Source organism: Pseudorca crassidens, chromosome 1, assembly GCF_039906515.1.
Source record: "Pseudorca crassidens isolate mPseCra1 chromosome 1, mPseCra1.hap1, whole genome shotgun sequence".
Taxonomy (NCBI): domain Eukaryota; kingdom Metazoa; phylum Chordata; class Mammalia; order Artiodactyla; family Delphinidae; genus Pseudorca; species Pseudorca crassidens.
The window spans coordinates 15358535-15385000 of NC_090296.1; the positions used below are offsets into that span (position 1 = coordinate 15358535).

At 42.9% G+C, this 26466-nt stretch overlaps 1 protein-coding gene across 9 annotated transcripts in view; it reads left to right on the plus strand.

Moving 5' to 3' along the window:
• FOXN3 (forkhead box N3) overlaps positions 1-16461 on the plus strand; it is a 405900-nt gene extending 389439 nt beyond the window's left edge. For 6 of the 9 annotated variants that reach the window (XM_067728219.1, XM_067728258.1, XM_067728266.1 and 3 more), the window contains 2 exons: positions 8422-8595; positions 9676-16461. In XM_067728219.1, the coding sequence (XP_067584320.1) occupies positions 8422-8595; positions 9676-10225 (724 nt within the window). In that variant the 3' untranslated portion in view covers positions 10226-16461. The remainder of the gene's footprint in view (positions 1-8421; positions 8596-9675) is intronic. The other 3 variants (XM_067728275.1, XM_067728283.1, XM_067728290.1) reach the window with 1 other exon arrangement.
• Positions 16462-26466: the final 10005 nt, after the last annotated feature.

Below are 26466 nucleotides of genomic sequence, written 5' to 3' on the forward strand. Positions count from 1 at the left end.
TTATACTTTTTACATATTGCTAGTGTTGGTACGCTAACATCTTAGGTATGAATTTTGCATATTTGTCCATGTCCATGTTTCTCTAGTGCTATTTTTATCTAGTTTTCATGTCAGGATTACATTATTCTCATATAATGAATTAAAGAGTATTCGCTATTAGATTCTCTGAGATTAGGTAAGATTGGAATTATCTATTGCTTAATGTTTGATGGAACTTACTTGCAAAACACTGTGGAGCTGGTGTTTTCTTTGTGGGGTGATTTTTTTTTTTTTTTTTTTTTTTTTTTTGCGGTACGCGCGCCTCTCACTGCCGTGGCCTCTCCCGTTGCGGAGCACAGGCTCCGGACGCACAGGCCCAGCGACCATGGCTCACGGGCCCAGCCGCTCCGCGGCATGTGGGATCTTCCCGGGCCGGGGCACGAACCCGTGTCCCCTGCATGGGCAGGCGGACTCTCAACCACTGCACCACCAGGGAAGCCCCTGTGGGGTGATTTTTAACTATTGATTTAATTTCTTTAATGATTATAGTATAATTTATTTTTTATTTCTTTTAAAATTCATTTTGGTAACTGTAGGGATTTGTCCATTTCACCTGTTTTCAAATATGTCGGCATAAGGTTGTATCTATTCTCTATTTCATTGATTTCTGCTACTTTATAATTTCCTTTCTTTCTTTGAGCTTATTCTTTTTTGTTGTTTGGTCTGGATTGGATACTTTTATTTTAAACTTTTCTTCTTTTTATATAAAAGTTTAAGGTTATAATTTCCTTCAAACTACTGCTTAGTTGCATCTGTAAGTTTTGATGTCTTTTATTTTTATTATTGTTACAGGTTCAAAGTATTTTCTAATTTCCATTTTGATTCCTTCTTTGACCCATACATGTTTTTAAAAGTGTGTCTTTAAATTTTCAAACCTAGGAGGAGATGGTTATTTCTTATTTTTGCTTTTAGTTACCTCTTCAACATTGATTATTAATTATAATACATTGTGGTCAGAGAATTGACCTGTAAGATACTGCTTTTTTGATATTTGTGGAGACTTGCTATGTGGTCTAGTAGTGTATATCAGTTTTTATAAATATTTTGTGTGTGCTTCAAAATAATATACCTTCTCCATTATGAGCACATGTTCTATGTATGTCCATTAGATCAAATCTACCTATTAACCATGTCTGTGTGTGTTTTGGGAGGGGGCTGGTGGAGGGAAGGAAGGAGGGAGGGAAGGAGATGTGGGTTTGATCATTTCTCCTTATAGCTCTTCCAATTTGGAGTGTATTTTGAAGCTATCTTATTGGAGGTCTCCATGTTTAGAACAGTTATATCTTCCTGGTGAATTGAACCTTTATGAATGTTTAATGACTCTCTTTATCTGTAATAATGATTTTTGCCTTAAAAATCTATCTTATCTGGTTTTAATGTAGCTACACCAGCATGGCACGATGTTTTTCCTCCTTTTACTTTTAACCTTTCTTAATCCTTATGTTTTGGGTTCATCTCTTATAAGCAGCATATGGCTTTTTAAAAAGTCTGTGTTAATGATCTTTACCTTTTAATGAAGATTTTTAGCCCATTTTAAATGACATATTTGGATTTATTTCTACCATCTTAGTTTGCATTTGTTTGTCCCCCCTTTTCCAGATTCCTTTCTAACATTGTTTTAAATTGATCATGATTCTTCCACTCCTCATTCCTTTTACCCCTCTTCTGATGGTTTAGAAATTATATATATTTTTCTCTTCTTTTAGTGTTGATCCTTGAACTTTTAACATGAATATTTTAAAATGTGTAGAGTTAATCAGTATCTTTAACCTCCTGATCGATACAAGGCCCCTGGAATGCTTTAACTTCTGTTCTCTTCACCTCCCAAATGATATGCTACATTTGTCGAGGACTTTAGTTCTATTTCAGTTTCTCGTTTGTTTGTTTTTTTTAAGTCAGTTGTTATTATAGTCAGCCCTCCGTATCCACAGATTCTGCATCCATAGATTCAATCAAAATATTCGGGGAAAAAAAAGAATTCCAGAAAGTTCCAAAAATGAAAATTTGTTTGCCCTGTGCACCAGCAACTATTTACATCGCATTTACATTGAATTAGGCATTATCAGTAATCTAGAGATGATTTACAGTATATGGGAGGATGTGCGTAGGTTATAAGCAAATACTATACCATTTTATATAAGGGACTTGAGTGTTTGCAGATTTGGGTACCTGTGGGGGTCCTGGAACCAAAACCCCACAGACACCAAGGGACGACTCTATTGTATTGTCTGGTCAATACCTGAATACATTTTCTTTGCTTATCATTTTTTTTCTTGCATCTGAGACCTTTCTTCTTGTTTTTATTTTTCATTTTTATTTTACAGTGGAGTATAGTAGATTTACAATGTTGTTAGTTTCAGGTGTACAGCAAGGTGATTCAGTTATACATACACATATATCTATTGTTTTTCAGATTCTTTCCCCATGTAGGTTATTACAGAGTACTGAGTAAAGTTCCCTATGCTATATAGCAGGTCCTTGTTGATTATCTATTTTATATATAGTAGTATGTATATGTTAATCCCAGCCTCCTAATTTATCTCTCCCCTCCACCTTTCCTCTTTTGTAACCATAAGTTTGTTTTCTAAGTCAGACCTTTCTTTTTGGATCATTTTCTTTTTTTTCCTGAAAAATATTCTTAAGAAGGTCCTATAGATGAGTATCTGCTTTTAATTAAAGTCTTAAATTTTTGTCTGAAAACATATTTATTTTGCCTTCATTCTTAGACAATAGTATTGTAGTTTGACAGTTATTTTTTTTCTCTTTCACTTTGAGAATATTGTTCCACTTTCATCTGTGTCACTGGTTTTATCTTAATTGCTACTTCTCCTTAGGTAATGTGTTTCCTTTCTACTCCTTTTTTTTTTCTTTGTATTGTCTGTGATGACTATGATGTATCTAGATATGCATTTCTTTTTATTTATCCTCCATGGGATTTGTTGGCTTTCTGAATCTGAAGATTGGTAACTTCCATCAAAACTAGAAAATTCTCAGCCATTTTCTATTCTGGGATTGGATCTTCCCCATTTTTCCTTTCACCCTGGAACTCCAGTTAGATTTATATTGGATCTTCTTACTGTGTGCCGTATTACCCAATCTCTCTTCCATATTTTCAATCTCTTCATCTCTCTCTGCTGCATTTTCTATCATATCTTTAGCTCCATCTTTCAATTCACCAATTTTTTTTTACTTTTTTTGTTTTACAACTCAATTACATTGAGTTTTTTAATTTCAGGGATTATATTTTTTCAGCTCTAGAAATTCTATTTGATGCATTCCAAAACCTGTCTGCTTGGTTTTAATAATCCAGTCTTTCTTTCTAATATTTGTCAATTCCTTCTTTTATTTTTTTATACATAGTTTACATTCTGTGCCTAATTATTGCAATATTTTCAGACTTTGCAGTTCAGATTCTATAGGATGTTTTTTCTGTTGTCTCTTTATGTTGGTGTATTTCTTTTGTGTTTAATGATTTTTTTTTTAATTGTGAACATATGTTCCTTAAAATCTTATCTGTGGGAATTCTTTGTGGCCTGGGTTTAAAGTATGTTCTTCCAAAAAGGGTTTGTATTTTCTTTTAGTAGGCACAATTGGGCACTTGAAACTAAATTTAGCTTAAGGTCTTTTGGTCCACACAGTAGAATTCTGGCCTCATACCCGCAAGACTTCAGGCTTGTGGTTAAAAATTCTCAAGGGAGGCTTTTCTTGCCTCCAGTTCCATCTGGAGCTGAGGTCAAGGCTGGCTTTTATCCCCATTGTCTGCCTGTGAGGGGCAGTTATTTTTCCCTAGGATCTCATTGAAGGCGTCATCATTCAAGGGTCCTAGCTTTTTATGTGGCATTTTTACATTTATACGTTCCTAGTGGCCTTTTTGGTGATTTTAGGTTATGAGCTTCTGCTTGAATGTTTGATTAAACTTGATATACAGGAATCCTGATGGCCCCAATGTGGCTTGCTTTCTTCAAGAGAGCATTTGCTTTTAAAATTTCTGCTGGTAGCCTGGGGACCAATGCATCCAAGGCCACTTTAACCCCCTCAAGGGGCCACAGAAACCCGGGAGCTGCCAAAATCAATCCTCCTGCCGCTCCCTCCCCCTAAGATTGGGCTCTTGTCCCAGGGCTAGAGGAGGCATTTGCTTCATGAAAACCCTGCCTTTCTTGGTTGCCTACTGCTCACGTTTCAGATTCTGTCCCGTTTTTTTTTAGATTTTCGTCGGTGTGTGTGTGAAGTCCTTTTGGTACATGTGCATTTATGTAGAGCTTTAAGAGTACCCTTATTTTCCAGGGAACCCAACAATGACTCAGAAATATGTTGCTGCCCTTTATCCAGTATCTTTTGTATGATAGTTGGAAGAATGCCTTCTAAATATCTCCTCTGCCAACTGGCTGGAAATGGAAGCTTCAGGTCATCTCTTGTCCTCTGTGTCTTTCTACCTACCGTCGGTTTTGGACAGAAGCGCCGCACTTCGAGTGCTGCTTCTATAATCCCATTAATTGCACCTTCTTTTCACAGTTGGCAAAAGACCAGTATTCTCAAGTAAATCCCTAAGGAGGACAACTTCACCCTCAATGCTAGCTAGGTTTAAAACCACCAGCTCCAGAGAGAGAACCCTAGTACACAAGTGAAAGGTGGAGACAACACTGATGAGATCAATACTGATGATACGATAATGGAACAAATCATGAACCCGTAAAAAAAACCAGCAAAATGGCCATGTCTGATCAGAAGCTATACCTTAACTTGTTAGTTGCAAGCGTTGCTCATTGTCGGCCTGAACTAATGTGATTTCTCACCTTTTATGTTCAGTATTTCCTGCCCACCCACCCCCACCCCCCCGGCCAATTTGACAAGAGAATGAATACCAGGTTTTTATTTGAGATGAATAACATGCGGTTCTGTGTCATCCTAGTAGAATCAGGTGGCTTTAATTTATGCTCACATGAGTGTTGTGAGTACTGTTACATAGAAACTCAGCTGAAACTGAAAAATGGCAGGCATTTCAGATGTATCGAGTGTTCATTTTAATGAATGATTTTTAAGGAGGTGGTTAGAAATCCCCCTTCCAACATGTCCAGGTTGCCCGGTTTCTTCTTTTAAAGTAATTGGTTCCCCGGAATGACAGCCCCTGCAGCAGGAGGTCTCTGACACCAAGTCAGTGCAGCCAGCATGTCCCACCATGAACAACATTGCATCGAGTGATTAATAATTGAAGGAGCTTGTCTCTTCCTGCTGAGCTTGTGTGTAATTTATGGATCAGGAGCCCATGCTAAAATCTCAGGGAAAGCTAATTGTATCAATATCGAGTGTGAGAGAGATGTATTTATATTGTAATTCTGACTCCGCGTGAAGTTACGTCTGTGTACCTGTTTTCACCCAGAAATATTGTCAAATGGTAAGTTGTTTCCTGTCTTCATCACAGTAAGCTTGCTTCCTGGGGGGGACGGAGACATTTCAGTTTCCTGCCTGAGCCGTCTTTGAGATCTAGCAGGGCCACCTCAGATGAGTCACGGGGCTCCCTGAGTTTATTCTCTTTGTCTGTCTGTGAAGTGGTTGTGTGGGGCCGGCGCTGCAAGGTGTGGGTTGTGGAATCCCTGTTGACGTGCAGTGTGTTTCCAGGAGGAACCAGAGACCCTGCACTGCACAGCCTTGAATTCATGAGCTAGGGAAGTGATTTGCTTCTCTCTTATCCTTCACTTCTATGATGCCTTTAAGAAGAAGGTCTCAGTGTGATTCTGGTGTGTCTTGAGTGCTTCTCTCATGCTTGCTTATATCCTTGTTGTTGTTTTTTTTAAGTATAGTTGATTCACAATGTTGTGTTAATTACTGCTGTACAGCAACGTGATTCGGTTATACTCATATATACATATTTTTAAATATTCTTTTCCATTATGGTTTATGCTTGCTTATATCCTTGAAAGAGAAAGAGACAAAAAGAAGCTCTCAGGCTCAGAACGTTCCCTCTTATGACAGCAAGGCACTGAAATGTACCGTTGCTTTCATTCTGGTATATTTCTCCCACTCCTCTACCCTGCACCCCAAACGTTTTACTTAAAAATATGTTTCACCTGTGGAAAAAAAAGAAAGAGAAGCACAATGAACACCATATATACCTTTCACCCAGATTCACTAAGAATTAGATTTTTGCAACACTTGCCTTTTTCTTACTCTTTTGCTCCCGGAATTCTCTCCCTCTCCTCTCCCGCTCCGTCTCCCTCTTCATACGTGCTCAGAGATGTATCAAATTCTGCTTAACTGTGGTAGTGAAGTGAATCATAAGGCCCATGTTGTTAAAAAAAAAATAAGGATTCAGAACTGAATTGATTTTCTAAAAGCCAACCATAGCCCAGTCAACTCATCCAAGTATAGCTGGGTTCATTCAGAACCCTCTTAGGTTAGTTCAGTAGACTAATTATTTGGGGATTTCACAAGAGTTAACCGGCAACAGCAGCAATCCTGAGAACCATTGTACGGGACTTTCATTTTCATTCACTTTAATACCTCTTCATAGCTACCTGTACAATTTATGACATTTACCCAGTTTCATGTTTGGTAACACCTCACAGGAATCTTTCCCTGGCCACTTTTGTGCATCCAAAACACAGCCAAAAAACAGGAAGTCTGCAGAAAACGTATCGCAGAGACCATACCCCAAAGCACAGGGGCTGTCTGTACAGGCAAGCCCGTGAGGAACTTCTGTCTCCGAGCCTCTTCCCTCTTACTTTATGCTGCATTCCCATCAGCCTGCTGACCTGGCCTAGAAGGAAAATGGGACTGCTTGGGGCAGCAGAGAGAGCTCTGGGCAGGCAGACAGCAAGAGAGGGGACGGTGTCAGAATTCTCAGGCACCCCTAAGAGCCGTCTTCTGTGCTTGGAACTTTTCATTTTATCGTCACATAGCCCCGTAAGGCAGATGAGGGGCCTGTAGAAGGTCTCACTAATAAACAGTGTTGGGATGTGAACCCCAAAGTCTGTCTGTCTTGAAAGGCAGGCTGTTTCTATAAGGACTTTGGGGAGGGGGTGTCGGTCTGGGATCACAGAGTGCAAGGCAGCTGCTGGGATCCTTCCGGAGCCTGCTAGGACTTTATCATACAGATGCACACATTGTCATTGTCACGGTTTATCGTGATGATCGTAAGGCATCTGGCAAGGATGGAATTTTGATAACGGCCCTCATGAATTTTGCTGGTGCACATTATGGGGGCGGGGGGTTCCTCACCACCAGCTTAAATTTTTTTTTTTTGGTCAGATAATCTAAAATTGAACATTGGGCTCTTTATTTTTTTTAATTTATTTATTTTTTAATTTTTCATCTTTATTGGAGTATAATTGCTTTACAATGGTGTGTTAGTTTCTGCTTTGTAACAAAGTGAATCAGTTATACATATACATATGTTCCCATATCTCCTCCCTCTTGGGTCTCCCTCCCTCCCACCCTCCCTATCCCACCCCTCTAGGTGGTCACAAAGCACCCAGCTGATCATCCTGTGCTATGCGGCTGCTTCCCACTAGCTATCTGCCTTACGTTTGGTAGTGTATATATGTCCATGCCTCTCTCTCGCTTTGTCACAGCTTACCCTTCCCCCTCCCCGTATCCTCAAGTTCCACCAGCTTAAATTTAACGGAGCACCAGCAGGAAGGAGATGCCTGCTACACCGTTTACACCAAGGACTCTCCTCGCCTCTTCCTTTCTCTTTGGCCTGCAACAGGATCTCCCTGAGCCTCGAGGCCCACAGGGGTGGCAGGAGAGAAAGGGAAGGGGCTCCAGACTGACTCTCATTGGAGGGCCCACCCCACAGCCTTTCTGCCGGGGCCGCTTCCTCAGGGAGTGTCTGGGAAGACGTGCTGGTGGAGACCCACAGCCATCTCCCCAGACTTCCTACTCTCTGCCAAAGAATCCCATCTGCTCCGACACTTGCTCGGTGTATCTGTTGTGGGTCCACTCCGTGCCTGGCACAGTGCTAGCCCCTGAGGACAGGGCCTAGCACCACTGGGCCCTGCCTTGTGGTGCTAACTCTTTAACGGGAACCACCGACACTGGACATCACCACACGATCATAGTTATGGTGGGAAGTGCTGTCTATGGAGGGAACGTAGGGTGCTTACAGTTGGGGCTGTGTAGGAAGGAAAAGTGTGCCCATCTTCCCAAGATCTAGAAATATATTACCCGTGGATGAGTCTACGGGAAATGGGGCCAACATGGTACAGTGGAACATCCTCCTCCCTGCCCAAAACCTCCGGCCCTCCCATCCAAGGCCAGGGAGGCCATGTCTTCCACAAACCTCCTTGTGCCCTCCCTCTGCCCCCTCCAGCTGTAAGTAACCCTCCCCACCTGTGTGTCTTCATCTCTGATCACTGCCTCTTATGAACACCTTCTGTGTGCCAGGCACCATCAGAACCACAGCTGCCGTGCAGACAGGATTGGTGCTCATTCCACAGAGTGTATGGCCGAACCAGGAATAAGCATCACCGTCCTTGCCGCTATGCCAGGCGCTGGTCCAGGTGCCGGCAGGCGTTCGCCCACATCCTCAGCCCAACAACCCCGTGAAGCAGGGGGCAGGTACTATACCCACTTTGCCAGTAAGGAAGCACAAGGGAGGTCCGTTCACTGCTCAGACATGTGGACACAATAACATGATCAGAGGTGTGATGGGTGCTGTCGGGTCCCGATGGGAATATATAGCAGGTGACCTAGTTGTAGGGAAATCAGAAAAGAGTGAGAGTCGGTCTGATGATGTTACGAAGAGCTCAAGCTTAAGACTTTGGTTCTCATCCCAGCTCTGCTACTCATTAGCTGTGTGGCTTTAAGTAAATTACCAGACATCTCCAGACCTCACTTCCAGCATCCGTAAAATAAGGATGCTAATATAACCACTTTATAGAGTTAAACGCAATCATCTGTGCAGACGCAGCAGGGCGCCTGGCAGGTGGTGAGTTTAGTAGATGGTAGCTTATTGCTGTCTCATCTGTGCTCTAACCATGACTTGCTTCTCTGTTCATCTGTGCACATTTTTGTGACAGTCTGGATTTGATTCCACCTCGGATGCCTCCCCCCGGCACCCTCCCTAAGGCCGTGCATTTCTATTAGGTGTGCAGTGAATATCTGTGGAATGAATGAATGAGGGAAGGGACGCAGGAGTGAGTAGCTGTCACCACATGGCAGGTGTCTCTTTTTCCTGAACATCAGATTTAGTCCTCCAACAAAAGGCTCCTACCAGAGCCGCTTTAGAACAGAGCGGGCTTTTTTCTCTGAAGTACCCAGCCAGCATCGCCCGGTGGTGTCTCCTCCGCGGTGTTGATGGGTATGTGAAACCAGGCACAGCTTGATTTTTATGGTTTAATAGAAGAGATGGCGCTTCCACCGCTGTCACTTCAAAAGAGTGTTGTTTTGATGTCTCAGCTGCACAACTTGAGTGAAAATGTCAGTGATAGGAGATAGGCAGGGAAGACGGAGGTGTCAGGATTTAGGACCCTGTCTTCAAAGCGGACCCACCTGTTGGGGCATCGCCGGATTGGATGTCAAAGCGTCTGCTGTGGCAACTCAGTGGGCTGCTGGGTGTCTCGTCACAGGGGTTTAATCCGTGTCCTCTCTTGTCTCCCGTTCCCCGCCCCTCTCCCCGCCGCTGTCCCCGCCCCGCAGGAATGGCCTCACCAGCTGCCGGATGCGGACTGAGAGCGAGCCTTCGTGTGGCTCCCCGGTGGTCAGTGGAGACCCCAAGGAGGATCACAACTACAGCAGTGCCAAGTCCTCCAACGCCAGGAGCACCTCGCCCGCCAGCGACTCCGTCTCCTCCTCCTCGGCCGACGACCACTACGAGTTTGCCACCAAGGGGAGCCAGGAGGGCAGCGAGGGCAGCGAGGGCAGCTTCCAGAGCCACGAGAGCCACAGCGAGACGGAGGAGGATGACAGGAAACGCAGCCCGAAGGAGGCCAAGGATGCTCTGGGGGACAGCGGCTACGCGTCCCAGCACAAGAAGCGCCAGCACCTCGCCAAGGCAAGGAAGGTCCCCAGCGACACGCTGCCCCTCAAAAAGAGACGCACGGAAAAGCCCCCCGAGAGCGATGACGAGGAGATGAAAGAGGCGGCGGGGTCACTCCTGCACTTGGCGGGGATTCGGTCCTGTTTGAATAACATCACCAATCGGACGGCAAAGGGGCAGAAAGAACAAAAGGAAACCACAAAAAATTAAAAACAAGTCACTGATTTGTTTTGAACTTACGGCCATTTGGTTTCAGCATGTCAGGAGATTTCTAATGATTTGTGGCAATATCAGCAATTTATTATTATTTTTTCTTTTTTCTTTTTTTTTTTTTTTTTTGGTTTGGTTTTCTTTCTTTCTTTCTTTCTTTTTTTTTAATTTGCCCCCCTCCTTTGTTTTGGACCCTTAAGAATTTTATGTTTAAAGGAGATTGAAGCCATAGAACTCATATTGACACTCAGCTGTTTTACAAAAGCTTTTCATTATCTGAAGACAAAACCGAAAAAGCCAAAATTACCATTGCTTCCTCCAGCTTGTCAGAAACCCGTGGCTGAATCCACAGGGATGGCAACAATAATGCCACGGGGATACACATCTGGCACTTAGAAGGCACGTGTGCAGAGTAACCATCCATCAGGCCCAACCTTTAGGTTTAAAAGGTCAGGATGTGCACCCAGTTGGGTTCGCTGAGTGAATGCACATAAGGCAACTGAGGAGAAGGAAGGAGCAGACCCAAGCTTGTGGCGCTGGGCATCAAATTGTGCCAGAAAACCCTTGGCATTGCCCCAAGCGTGCGATGCAGGGGTGGGTAGGCGGTCACCAGTCCTCTGTGCTTCTTAACCGTGAAGCCTAGTAGCATCTTCCGGGGTGGACACTGGACCATTCATGTTCAACAGGTGTCAGTGACTCATGAGAAGAAACTGGGTCAGTTTTTAGTGATGTTGCTAATCACTGAATTCTGTTCTACAGTAAATGAAGAGAAGGTTCCACAAGCCATAAGCCTGAAGGTTGGTCCTGCACACACGCGTGTGCACACACACACACAGACACACCACACACACACACACACACACGAGAGAAAAAGAAAAAAACTGATGCAAAAAACAAGCTATGTCTTCTTAACTGCCCAAGTGAAAATCAAGTTCCAAAAAATTACAGTAGCTGTTAACAAAGGAAATCATGGTACAAATCTTTTTCTGTCTGTCAAAACCATTTGATCCAAGTGAAAGCAAAACAAAACAAAAAGCTACAGAACCTGCCATTAGTATTGTGGTGTATTTTTAAAAGATGAAAGGCACATTGATGGACAACTAAAGTAAAACATGGCAAAAAAGAAAGGAAAACAAATTCCTATACTGCCCTCAAAATGGAGTTTGCAATTAATGTCAGTCAAGGTTCATCTTTGCGAAAATCAATGATTTCCACATTCAGCCAGTGTAGCCAGCAGAAATTTCTGATCCACAATGCATGGAATTCCTTTGAAAAAAGAAAAAAAAAAGAAAAAAAAATCACAAAAACACAAACTTTTTTTATTCAAAAATAAAGTTCTTGTAAGGTAAACAATGTATTTAGCATGAAGCATGAATTATTTTCATATAAATATAGAAAATAGAGAAAAGGCTATGCCTCTAATTTTTAAGCCCTTAGGCTTAGAGGTTCTTTTGGTTTTCTTCTTTTTTTCCTTTTATTTTCCTTTCCTTTAATTTTTTTCGTTGTTTTTTTCCCCCCCTTTTTTCCAATTATTTTGTTTTTGTTTTTTGAAGCAGGTGTTTAAGGTTTAACCTTCTTCAGGGACAAATTCTGACTGTTGGGGAGCTTACTCTGCAATACAAAATCTCTTCATGTTCTGGTAGGGCCTGGATGGTGGAGCTCTGCACTGCCTTGTCTGCACTTCAGCCCCGACCCCCTCTGATTCTCTGTTGAAAAGTGTGTCCTTTCTCTTCGTCTGTACATGTTTACCATGACGCAATAATTTGAGGGCAAACTTAGTAGTGAGTGTGTATGATAGAATCAAGAGAATTATGGGACGCTGACTTGAGAAAACCATGACCATGATTTGGTTTCGAGGAAAAAGGCAGTGAATAATTATGCAAATTCACCAGGAGAAGGGGAAACACACTAATGGGCCTTATTGGATGAGGGTGTGAGTTAGGGTACACGTGAAGGAGGAAGTGACACGGGTGTTGGAAGGACCAGCCCCAGATGTTTTCCCGTGACGCCATCTCATGGTGGGAAGGAGGGGCTGGCCGTCTCTACCACCTGGGCACACGAGCCAACCTGGAATGAAGCCCACCTAGATTGTGAGCGCTGAATCTAGACAACCAGATGATGCCACGCAGACCAGAAACTCCTGTTATCTTTGCCTAAAAGAAATGATCTGGGGAGATCCAGAGAACCCTCTAAAAGAATTTGATCTTCCACCCACATGGAAGGGAATTTTAAAACATAAACAAAAATGCCCACTCCCATGGCTCAAGATATGACGGTGAGGGAGAGGGAGGGAACTGGGGTGATCTTGATTTTTAAGATAGGACAGGGTGGGCCATTGTGGAGCCCATCTGCCAGCATCAGGCACTGTCAGAAGCTCCATCAGCCAGGACGGTGAAAATTAACTGGTGCATTGTATTCCTCTGGGTTGCTGCTGAGAGAACCTGAGGGGAAAAAAAAAAAGATCTACGCCCCTACACAGGTCAGATTCATTACCTGAACCTGAAAACTTCCAGCATACTTGTTCAGGGTGTAGATGGGAATAAGGATGTCTTTTTGAAGTGCTCTGTTCCCTCTGTCTCCCCAAACATCTGACACCCCAAAAACCATCCACAGCTGTGGAACCTGGGTGACACTTTCTGTGTTGTCAGCTGACTGAGCCCACCTCAGTCCCCCACCCTCACCCCACCCCCAAGGTCAAATTCAGACTTCCCTTCTGAAAGACAGAGGTAAACATCCAGGACTGTTTCTGGCAGGGGATTTCTTCCAATTCAAACCCCACCATGGGCTGTCTCCCCTCATTTCCTTTTTCTAAAGGAGCAAAGGCCTCTTTTAGAAAATAATAAAATGCAATGTGTGTGATTTACTTTTCTGATCTCTTTGAGAAATAGATAAGTATCTTATAAAAGTGTGTTCTTAACTCCAGAACCACTCTTTTTGCATAAATACCTCATCGGGCAGCTTTCTAAGTGTTATTTTTCCCGAGTCTCCCTCAGTCCCTCCGTAGGAGCCGCTGGGAGACCTGGGGGAAACTTTAGTGAGGGTACTTTCTTCTATTTTTCTTCTGTTTTTGGAGGCATACACATTATGCATAACCAAAACAATGGCTCAATTGTGTTTAACTTTGTATTTTGATTGTTGAGAAAAAAAAAAAAAGTATCGATGTGTATGTGGCCGTTTGTAGTGAATTCATTGCAGAATGAGGTTGTCCATGTCCTTGCCAAGCCAAGGGGCAGGAGGCACCCTCTCTCACCCCCTCCTCCAAGAGCAGTAGAGAATTTAAGCACAAGCCTATTTGTGAAAGAATATTTTGCTCAAGTGTAATCACTTTAGTCTTGGAATTTCTTCCCAAACGTCAGGTGTTCTTTTAGCTTCCAAACTAGCCTATGTACTCATTAGTCTGACAAAAATTGCCTGAGCACCGTTCAAGGGGTGTGGTGTTTTTGCTTTCATTTCTCCTGCTGGGAGAAGTGGCGTTTCATGTGTCATTCCAGTATCTCACATACTCACGTGGGGCAGGGGGGAGGGGAAAATGGGGAACTATAGCAATATTTGAAGATGCTTTTGGAAAACAAACGTGAACACATCCGTCGGCACCATGACATCTACAGTTACTTGCTGTTGGTCCTCGGACACATTTAAGAGAAGGAGATTGTAAGCAAGCTCTTTTTTCTTAAATGATATACACGTAGACAGTTATTTTTATGCTTCTACAGTTGTCTTTTATCTTCACCTAGTATTATGTGGAAAAAGTTTGCATCATAGATTTTTCCCAGCCTTATGATATACCCTAAGCTCCTACTTCCCTTCCCCCTCTCTAAGCAGTATATATACGTTCAAGAGTTCTTTGGTAAAACTGTCTATCTGAAACTAAAATGAACCCAACCCACATCGAGATGGTGGTGTGAGAAAACCCTGGCCAAGACAACTGTAGCAGGTTTTAGTCTTGGGGCTGAGTTTTTAGAAGGGATGTGTGGGAGGCTTTTCCTAAGAGCTGATTTTCAGCATGTCTAGCCCTTGCTAGGCATAGCTGTGAATACCACGGGGCCACTGGAGAAGGCCATCGCACTGAATGTTGGTCTCACCCGGGACGGCTTCAGGCTGTGGGCTCTGTAGAGTGAAAACCGTCCGGATGGCTTTTGCGCCCAACTCAGTCCTGGGACGCGGCAGGACTGCTCGGCACCAAGCGCTACCAGTTCCTCCTTTCAGTGACCGCCACTCCACGTGTGTGGGCCCTTGGCCTCTGTCATCAAAGGGCTCTCGGAGAAGGAATCAGAGTTATGTACAAGTGACCTACATGGGAGGGTTTTCCATATGGGATTGGATTCAACTCAATGTGACTTCTCTTTCCCTTTTAAACTTGATTCAGGTTGGGACTCGTTTCTTTCTGGTGGATCACAGCTGCCCAGATGTTGCCTTTTTCTTTTTTATGTTTCTGTAGAGGAGTACTTTTCTTTCAGCTTCAGGATTTTTTTTTTTTTTTTTTTTTTTTTTTTGCCACCAAAAGAACACATTTGAACTCCGTGTCCCCTCTTGATTGTGACTTAACCAGTGTTGACAGTTAAATCCTTTGTGTCGTAGGTCCCAGCTCGAATACTATATCAAACACTGTTATGCACATAATGCAGCACTGTGATCTAATTTAAATAATACTTTTTTATTATTTATACTACTATATATAATATACATCAACACTTTTGCTATATAACCTAAGTGATAACCCTCTTTTTAGTTACCTGCCAAAACTCCGGGACTTTGGTTTATATTGCAGTTAACACAGTTACAAAGTTGTAATGGTGTCTTTTTTTTTCTTTTCTTTGTAACGGAATGTGTAAATCAAAGTATATACGTTGTGTGGTGTTCCCCCTTCTGGAATCCCATGAGGATTTACACATGGCATTCAGTGTTCTGTATAGTCCCGCCTGCCTTTGTGAATTCATCTGTCAACCCCTCTTCCTTTGAGAGAGAGCCGGTGATGGTGGTCAACTCCTGTTCTCTCTCTCTCTCCCCTACTGGTTAGTCTTGAATTAAGCACAGACTCATCAGCTCCGTTGCTTTATCATGAATATAGCGTGTGACCTTGCAATTCTTCCACAGTTCAGCAAACAAGTGCTAGCTTCACTGACCAAAAATTAAGGAAGGAAAATCCGATTTTTAAAACGATCCATCTTTTAACAGCCGAAACCAATGTGTCTATGGTGCTGCATTTTGCTGTCTGTCCTACTTTTGAAATCAGACTTGGGTGAAAGATCACTTCTGACTTACTGTGATCATGCTCACAAGTACCCTTCCTGTTCGTTTTGTTAGTGTTGAAATCAAGACTATTTATTTGGAATAGATGCAACAGTGTTGTCCACTGTATTTCATTTGCAAAAGTTGAGAATAGCCTTCCCTACTTTTTGCAAAGAGTTAATATTCCATATTGGATTCTCAAAGACTTCGATATGGTGAATCTATCAAACCTAGAAATTGTCTTTCATCCTTTCATGACTGTGGCCTGAGTTCCCAACCCCTCCCTTTTTTTTAGATGAAACCCTTAGCACAATTTCAGTTATTTAAACACTCAGCATTTCTTGAGTGTGTATGTTGAGACATCGACGCTCACAGCTGATTCAGTAACCAGTTTCCTGCTGTCATTCACACTCACTACTTATACTGCCATGGTAACAATGTGGAAGAAACAAGTATCCGTGTATGTCTGGGAAGCATTATACACTTGTACATTTTTTTTATACTCTGATTCTGTAACATTTCTGAGTTCTGCTTTTGTTTTACAGAAAAATAAATAAATAACAGTGATAAAGCAATCAGAAGACAAGAGGTTTACTCTCAATACTTAGGGTCATGTGACCTCTGGCCAATAGACCTCGATGGCCAAATTCATTTACTAGAGTAATAAGGTTTCAAAAGCCAATTTTTTTCGGTATTTTTTTCTGTATGAAACTGCCAATATCATGACTAGAAAGGGAGAACCATAGAGGAGACAGTGACGTTCAGTTGCGTTTGTGTTACCTAGAGGAGCGGTGTGGAAGCAGGCACAGTCCGCCGAAGTTTAGGGACCTGATGGTGTTGCTTTGGAGGCATTCATACTTGCATTTCGCATTCTTCGTATGTAATCATATTGCCAAAGACAAACTATTTCATCATTTATTGTAAATAACACTTTTCCCCAGACCTACCATAAAGTTTCTGTGATGTATTGTCTTCCAGTTGCAATAAAAATTACTGAGTTGCATCAATTGAAGAAAAATGCCACGTAGTATTGTGTGCACTGCGTCTCCACGTGCAAATGCTGAGCAGTAAAATCATTTCTATTTCTTACCTGCACTAGGGTATGTGTTCTGTTTTTTACGGTCTGGTGTTAGAGTCTCCACTGTACTTATCTGTGCCTATCCTCACGCATGCTTGTTTTTCAGTAGAAAATCACACATCTTTTGCAAATACACAGATTCACAGCCTAAGGGTGGGCTCACCTGTGGAACCCCGGAGAATTCCAGCTCTGACCTGAAGAATTGTTGGACAGCAGGCCTCCTGCCACGAACCTTAGAGCTTGTGGTTAAGAAAGAGTGTGCCTTTCATTTGGAAATTGTCAAACGATATATTAAAATTATACAATGGGGCTGGAGCCTGCCAGCCTATCCCAGGTCCCGAGGGCTTCTTAGGATAACTTTCCTAACCCTGAGACTCTGACCTTCCAGGATTTAATCCATCACCACTCAAGGGCCACACACACGCCCTAAGAGGCACGAAGGAGCTGGTTGGGAGAGGAGTGGTTGGGACAAGTAATAGGTCCCAGGGCACCAGTCACCGTGCTGGAGGAGTAGAAAGGATGTTCTTTCGGAGTTCTGGTTCCTTTTGTGATGGTTGTTCTAGTGTACTATGTCCATCTGTAGATCTCACAGTGGCAGCAGCAGCCCTCGTAGATCTGGTCTCCACCGATACCCTTCTGCTGGACCCTCATACTCACGGGTGTCTTCTAGGTGCCCAGGCTGTACCTCCTGCGGTCAAGGTGTTACTGCAGAATCACTTCTAGTGGGCCTGCTGGAATGGATTCCCAGCAAGGCTTCTCAGAGTGGTCGCTCCAGGATCCAGTATGTTTGCCAGGGTTGCAGCCATGTCCATTTGCACTGTTGGAATCACCTTCAAAGCTGTGGTGCTCCCTCCTGGTTGACAGATCTTCAGTATTTCAGGGGAATTGATTGGGAGGAATAGCAGAAAGTCATTTGGGTCAAATCTGATGAATCGGGTAGTTGACCAAGTTGGGTATGACAATACCAAACATAAAGTGTGGCCACCCACCATAAAAAGCCCATATCAAACATTTCGTAAGTGATTCTCAAGGTGTCTGAAGACAAGACAGCCAGTTAGATTTATCAGAATATCTGAGGGAACTCTGTCAAGATGATAACACCTCCAAAATTCTGATCTGACCTCCGGGGGACATTGACCATTCCACAGAAGAGAGGGAAAAAAATCTGGTAGTTGTTCGTAACCTGCAGTGAAGACCGTTTTTTAAAAGACTCAAATATAAGTTCAGAGTATTGTCAGGCGACTGATTTGAAAGGACAGCACTCGCATGTCTCTGAGCTGCTTCTACGTGTGTTCAAGCAGTTTTACTTCCTTCCCTTGTTTTCACGTGCCTCTCCGTCTGTGTCCTCTGCGCTCATCAAAATAGGGCCACAGCCTCCCTCTTCAACTCACTCTCCAGTTCCTCCAAAAGAAGTAAACAAAGGAATGACCAGTGTCTTCATTTTATTAAAAGCAGCCTGGTATAAATGCAAAGAAAGAGGAAATCAAAAGTACTAATAAAACACACTCCTCAGTGACTTGTATTCCGCATTTGCGATCTGTGCTGTGCATTTCGCTGCGGAACTGTATGTCTAACGTTTTGTGTTTCCTTTGAGCAAAACTACAAGATTCTGGACTCTGCCTTGAGGATGTAATTATGCGCTGGATAGATGCCTCATTTGCATATTTAAGTAAAACGCAAGCTCTCCTCTAATGTTTAGGTAATCTAGATGTGGGCTCTCTCTGCTACTTAAAAATTCTTCCTGGACAATTGAAAATGGAATATTTTCTGAAAAGATCAGACAGCACTGTCTGCAAAGTTGTATGAATCCTCAGAGCAGTGAAACTACCCACCCACCACCCGCGCCCCAGTACCTCAGGGACCACAAAGGCCATTTGGCGTGTTGCTGCTGCACCGGTGGGATGAGTGAAGGTGAGCGGTGCTGCTGCCCCTGACCAGTTTCTCTTCGCCTCTTGCCTGCTCTGCCTGATGAAAGGAAGTGTTCTGAACTAAGAAGTCACCATCCTTCTAGAAAGTTCTGAACAGATGAGGGCAATTTCAGAGGGAGTCTGGCATGACTAGGAGGCTTTTGTTTATCACCTGAAAGCTCATGTCTGTCACCCTGCTTCTCAGATCCCCTAGGAATCAAATGGTCTTGTAAGTACACAAACATAAATGTGTTCTGACCATTATAACGTCGATTGGGATACAAAACCAGGGGTTCAGGAACTTGGTAAGGACCGCTTTTTTTTTTTTTTAACATTTTTATTGGAGTATAATTGCTTTACAATGGTGTGTTAGTTTCTGCTTTATAACAAAGTGAAGCAGCCACATAGCACAGGGAGATCAGCTAGGTGCTTTGTGACCACCTAAAGGACCTTTTTTTAAAAGACTCAAGTATAAGTGAATAAACCAGCTTATTGGACGTCCACCTCTTCCCGTTGTTTCGTGTGAATAAACCCAGAACGGTGCTTTAAATAATACTCAAACAACGGTATCTTGAGTTGCAGTCATTCTGGGGCATTTTGGGATAGAGTTTCCTAATGTTTTATGTTACTCCATAGTAAAGTACTTACAGAACATATGGCTAAATCTCCTTCAAAATGCAGCAATTTATTTGAGAAGAATCAAGGAATTCTATTTTTTCTCATCTGTTACTCATCTCAAAACTGATTTCTAAAAATGTAATATGGATGAAGCACTGTATGATGAGGGAAGTCTGAAAACAAGACAGTGGCTGATGTCTTAATCCCACTGGGATGCAGTTTCTTCATTAAATGGGTCCATTCTAGTCACATCATAAAACTGGAAGGGACATTGGGGACCGTTGAGTCCAAACACCCTGTTTTATAGACCTGGCAGCTGAAGCACAAAAAAGTTAAGGGATTTACCCAAGATGACACAGCTGTCTAGTGGCAGACCTGGACTCAAGAGGAAATTTTCCTTCTTATCTTTTGCTATATCCATCTATTTGGTATGTAATTATAATCATCACATCTCTAGAATTTCATAGCTGACAATTCCCCACACATACACACTTAATATCATGTCCTATGCATTTTGCCTACAGCTGTAGTGAAAATGACTATCTTTGTAAATGATATATAACACTCTATCGAGTAGGTGGCCTGTCACCTTCAACTGTTACCTTCCTTTTCATTGTTTAAATTGCTTACAGTTTCTTTCTATTTTAAGTAATACCACAATGAAGATCTTCAGGCAAGTGGCTATTTGCATATTTTCAACTTGTCTTTTGTAGATAGCCTGTTGGACTATTGGAACAAAAGTATTACCAATGTTACAGCACTTTATATACCAGCTTTCCAAAAGGCATCAGTGCCAACAGCAATGAATGAAAACCCCAATTTCATTGCACCCTTACCAACGTTGGAATTTATTTTTCTCCTTAATTTTTGCTACCAGACAATTGCTGTTTTTTTAAATTGCTGTTTTTTAAAAATTGAGGTTTAATTGACAATTTATTACTGTGTGAGTTTTCATTTAATTACTAGCAAAGTTACATGATTTCCCATCATTTACTGGCCATTTATTTTCTTCTTTCTGAATCATCTGTAACTGACTCTTCAAGAGTAGAGGAGAAAGAAATGAGATTCATAGTCTCTTTTCTAGCAGTGCTCCTGATTAGCCATTAAATGGCGCCATGATGACCAAACACGTCAGCTGTCCCCAGATGGCCCTCTTTTCTTCAGACACTCTAATTGTCCTTATATTGAGACAAATTCCACCCCCTAAAACGTTTGGCTGAAGTTCCATGGACTAGCCTGGAAAGCCACAAAGATGCAAACCTAACTCATCTTCTACATGGCAACCATTTATATGTTTGAATAATTTCTTCCCAAAGTCTTTTCCAGAATAAATATTCCAAGTTCTGTCTATTCTTTCTCTCTTCTGGACATGTTCCAGTTTGTAGTCAGAACTGAGTACAGTTTGATGATGAGAAACTATCACTTTCTTCATTCTAGATCCTCTATTAATGTAACCAAAGGCTAAACTCTTTTTTTTTTCAGAAGTATCACACCGCGGATTCACGTTGAACTTGCTATTAATTAAAACAACTAAGTCCCAGCTGTTGGTGTGCTTCTCCAGTTGTTCATTTTGGATCAAAGTGCTGGACTTTATATTTATCTCTATTAAATGTCACCTCCTTAGATTTGGTCCATTGTTCAAGGCCAGTTGAGATTAGCAGTGGGGTGGGGGTATGAGGGGCCATCGGAAAAACTTGCTTTCCCTCCAGGCATCATTGGATCACAAATTTGAAAATGTCTTTTGTTTACTGATTAGGACAAAGCTGGAGCCATGTAGCATGGTTCTGGAGACCCCCTTGTCATCCCCCTTAGAGGGCAATCATTCAACTAGTTATACGTATACCTGGCTTTATGAAGATATATGAAGCCTACATGTCTCCATCCAGTCAAAAGTTTGTCAAGCACACCCTTGATCTCCAAGTATAAGTCCATAGTCTTCCTTTATAAAAAAAGAAATAAAGTCCTACTCTATGCTAATGTGAATTATGCAAATTTGAAATAAGGCAACGGAGAAGAATAAAGTTTCACCTAATGTACAAACCTTGAAATAATGTAAATCCTACTTTATTCCTACGGGGGGAATTAGTCTTGATTTATGCATGTATTAAATAATATGAGATTTTAAGGAACATACCCCTCATATGAAAAGCAGCCCCAATTTATTCATCCACATCTTCATCCGTCCATTCACTTACTATATCTTAGTGAGCTCAAGTTAGCTTCCTTGCCAAGAGCTTACAAACCATTCTTGTAATAATCTGTCCCAGAATTTTGCCCAAGGACAGCATTGAGACTATAGATCTGAAGTTTGCAGACAGTCTTCTCCTGTTTACAATCAAGAAGTTTCAGCATAATGCTGGTGGTATTTCTTCACTCCTTGTGCAAGCCCGTTTAGAGCACTGCCATATCTAGCCGGTAGTGAGTCTCTAAACATAGTCAAATGCATCTAAAATAATGGTCTTCCTTCTTAAAACAAAACTCAGAACTTGAGTTTGGTTAATTCTGGCACCTATTTCTTTTTAAATACTTGACACTATCCGGCATGGCATATATAGTTAAGCACGCAGAACTTCAGTAGTCTGAGAAGGCTGCCCGAAACATGAAAGGATACAGAAGAAATTAAAGAAGAAATAGGTTAAGGAAATTTTAAAATAGATTCTCTCCTTTACAGTCATAGTCAACCCACCCGTGTTTTTCAGCAACTTTTTGCCAATCCTGATGGCTCTGGGGATGAAGACGAAAAATGTGGTTCCTACCTTCAAATATGATCACCTCCAAAAATGCAGCTGTATCAAGTAATGGGTATCTCACTGGTGGCTGATATATCGTTCCCCAAACTTCTCAGTAGTGGGTGGCCTTTTCAAGACGTAAAAATACTTGTTGCGAAGATCAATACAGCTTTTGTCTTCCTCTTCCTCTCATGTCTCCTCTTCTCACCTCTGTTGGCTGGTGAGGAATTAGATAAGAGCCTGTTTGCCATTTGCAGACATGGCCATCCCTCCCGTGGGAGAATGATTTCTTACTGAATTGATCCTTGCTACTGGTTACCAGCTCTATGATAAAATAATTGGGTGTGTCCTTCTCTTCCACACAATGCTTCAAGTTCTCGATTTATAAGCAAGCAGTCAACCTCACCCTGCCCCCCTCCCTGCTTTCTCTCCCCACTACCTAGCCATCATCACTCCCTTCTCAAAATTGCTGTAAGAGCGAAGATTGGAGAATCCAAGCGGCACAGCATCCTCTTGCTTTATTTTAGTAATTCTGCCACCATTATGGGCGATCAAGGATGTGCAGAAAGATGCATGAAGCATTCAGTTGATTATCAGTCTAGTCCTTTCCCTGAAACTCTTCCTCACTGAACATGGACCCATAGACCTGAGAAGGTTCATTGTGTTCAGCCTCCCGCCCACAGGTGGACCATGGCAGCAAACTCCACTCGGAGCTCAGAGGGGGCATGCCATGCACACTGATTATCAGGGGCTCTAGTCACACAATACAAAAGCCATGACTTTTTGATGCTTAATCCTTTCTACTAGACCATTTCTTTCAGACTGAAAATGTCATCTAACCCATCCTGACCCATTGGCAGGGAAACTACTCGGTATTTTCTCATCTTTATTGGCAATAACTTGCCCCTTCGGAGTGAAAAGTTCAAGTGCCAATTAAGAAAATTCAGAAGGAGGTTATACTCACGCTTAAGTTAAAATTCTTACACTTTGAGGATGGAACTCGTTTCATATATCTAAGAACTCATAACCTAATAATAACATAAACACGCTGCACATGAAATTGGTCCTTCGTGTTTACAAGGTGCTATCAAGAACGCAACCCACCCATCCCAAACCAACCTCTCTAAGAGCCCCCGAGTCATCCTGAATCCCTTCTGCTCTGGCAGCTCCTCCAGGGAATCCAGCACCATATTTGGTCAATTGCACCTCAAACTCACCTTTGCTTTTTTCTGGTCCTCCACCTTCATGACCACCTTCCTGGTCAATCTCCGTTGCTTCTCGTCTGGACGTCAGCCATAACCATGAGCCTCCCCTGACCACACGTTCCCCACAGAGCCACGAGAATCATCTTTCCCAGTCACTTTTTTTTTGTTGTTGTACCTCACGACATGTGGGATCTTAGTTATCCCACCAGGGATAGAATCCGTGCCCCCTGCAGTGGAAGCGCCGAGTGCTAACCACTGGACCGCCCGGGAAGTCCCTCCCAGTCACTTCTGATTGTATCATCTGCTTCAGATCTTCACACCTGGCTTCATTGCCTGCAGGAGAACGGCCAAATCCCACAAGGTGGCCCTTCAAAAGGAGCCCCAGCCCAAATTTCCAACTTAATCTTGAGCCCCTCCACCCACGTGGACTGTGGCCACCCTCGGTGACCCCAGCCTCCAAATTCCTCAGGTTTTTCCTGGCTTGGGCTTCCTCATGTTCTTTCTCTCTCCCTGGAATGTATGCTCTCCCCCCTCCCTACCTCTTTCCTCCAGAAAAATCCCTGTCAATCCTTTAAGACCTAAGTCAAATTATTCTCTCCCCATGTCCCCATAGCACCAAAGTCCTGCCTGTATGGTGGCTTCCATCACACGAAAGTAAGATTCTTCATCTACCTGTCAGCTCCCTTCCCTAGAGGGGAGCTCCTTGGATGAAGGTAGGCATCAGATCTTGTTCTACACTGAACCCCCAAGACAGTCGCTGCCACTTGGATACTTTAAACATTTTTATTTAATTCAGCCTCATCCCATTTTATCTACTTGATGGTTCCAGTGTCCCACTGCTCTCAAAAGAACTTATAGGTCGGTAAATTCACTTGGCACACTCCATTCAAGGGAAATTTGGACCCGGAATGAGGATAACTTCTCCCCACTTGAGACCACCGGAATAGCTGGAAGCTCTTATTTGCTGGTCTACAAGGATCTATTTAAAATCAAAAGCTAAACTCTGTCACGATATTTTGCCATATGCTGATTAGTAAGCTGAGAACTCACTGACGTTCAGCCAGTTTATTTTGTGAGAGTGTCTTACTCAGTGAGGCAGGAAACGAAGTTTTGATTCCGTCTCCACCAGCTTTGCGAACGTCACTTAACTTGTGTAGGGTGGCCTTGTTCATCAGTTCTGATGGCTGGTTGGTGAACCAGCATCAGCTCCTGACAAAGTTCTTGGCGGTTGGCAAGACAAGAATAGTTGAATGATGGAGGGAATTTTTCAAAAAGGTCAAATTATTCCATTCAAAAGACTATCCTTTAGTCTAAGATTACATCTCTTCTGCTCTCTTGGTGTTAGAATGTCCTGTCTTCTATAAAATTATGGTGATCATAGATGGAGATGTTAGTTTTTAATGTCCTCATTTGACTAAGCTGATAGTTGGCAATGATATGTCAGTCCACCCAAATTTTCCTTTGATCCTGAGCCAATGCTGCATCTCTGTCTCTTTTCCACAAGAAAGTTGCCTAATATTCATCCTTAGCCAAGCTGTTAAGCAAAGGTAGAATGAGTCTGAGGGAAAGTGGTTCTGTAGTCAGAGTAGTCAGGGATCCAAAGCAGGTGTTGTGTCATTTCCAGACCAGAAATTGGGATAAGGTATGTTCTTGACCCTAGATCTGCAAATTAGATTACCATCTACGTTTGAAAATTCTCTCCCCTGGGTCCTCTAAGACCTCCCATCCCCAAGGGTCTGCATGAACTTAAAAAGGCTCATTTATTCATTCAGCGAACACATATTAAGCATGGACTCTAGGGTCAGATGCATGCTAGGCCCTGGGCATACAGAATGACTAAGACAAGATGCACGCCCATAGGAAGCTTGCAAGGCATTGCAATGCTGCAGTATAGTAAGATAGAATTCCCAAATGGGAAGCCGCCTGTGTGTCATTGCACCAAATCTCTCCAGGTGGGACACTGGGGTCCACAGAGGGAAGAGTAAGCCCCTTCCCAGGGAGCTTCCATCTTCACATTTGGCTCCAACCATTTGAGAGTGATTCCACATCACCTCTTAGACCCAACCTCCTTGTCCAAGATCCAGACCTGTATGGCCAGATTAGAGACCTCCAACTCAACACAGCCAAACCAGCACTGTTGACAGAGACCTCTAGTTACCCATCCAATGTCCATTCACCCTTCACCACTCACCAGCAGAACCGTGATTTCAATGGGAGTGGCTGTGTGCCCATCTGAAAAGCTGTTATACGTTCCCCAGCTTCCCTTGCAGATTGATGCCAGTGGGATGTAAGGGGAAGTATTGGGTGGGGCTTCTGGAAAACTCTTTAAAAGAGGACTAACACATCTTTTACCATTACTGAACCTCCTACCCACCCTCCTTCCTACAACATGAAACGCCACTGTGAAAGCTGGAATTCTAATGTGATAGCTGGGAACTTCCCTGGTGGTCCAGTGGTAAAGAATCCGCCTTACAATGCAGGGGATGTGGGTTCAATTTCTGGTGAGGGAACTAAGATCCCACATACCGCAGGGCAAATAAGCCCGCGAGCCACATCTACTGAGCTTGCACACCTCAGCTAGAGCTCGTGTGCCACAAACTACGGAGCCCACGTGCCTGGAGCCTGTGCGCCACAACTAGAGAGAGAAAACCTGCACGCCACAACTAGAGAGAAGCCCACATAACACAATGAATATCCCGTGTACCACAGCTAAGACCTGATGCAGCCATAAATAAATAAATAATAAATCTTAAAAAAAAAAAAATAATGTGATAGCCGGAGAGCAGAGGTCATTTGGTGACCATGAGGCAACTCTGAGATGACCTTGAAAATGAAAACCAGGTGCTAAGGATGGTGGAGAAGAAAGTTATAAGGAGCCTGGGACAACACTGGCGCCATGGAATTGTCATAGCAGCCCTGTACTCCCAACCTCCAGGCTTCTTTTCCATGAGAGAAAATAAAACCCAGTCTTCTTTAAAACATGATTATTTCAGATCCGTTACTTGCAGTGAAATACAATTCCTAATGGATGCAGGACACACCATTATACCTCTCCCAGCTCTCCTCCTGACTCCTGTCCCACATCAGTGTTTCTTCCTGGATGCCCTATTGTGTTCCCAACACTACAGTCCTTCCGTCAGCCACCTAAGGCCCGAGCTTAGGAGTCGGCAAACTACATCCCACGGGCCAATGGCAGCCTCCCTCTGTTTTTATAAATGAAGTTTTTGGGAGACACAGCCTTACCCATTCTTTTATACATTGTCTATGGCTACTTTTGCACAATAACAGCAAAAATTGTGTGTTTGAGACAGAGACCAATGACTTACGATGTCTAAAATATTTACTATCCGGCCTTTTACAGAAAAAGTTTGCTGACCCCTGTATTACCCTGAAGCGGTCCACAATTTCTTTTAGCCCTCGCTTCCCGCATTGTGTCAACAAGCCCTATCAGGTGTCTCTAAGTTCCATTCCAACT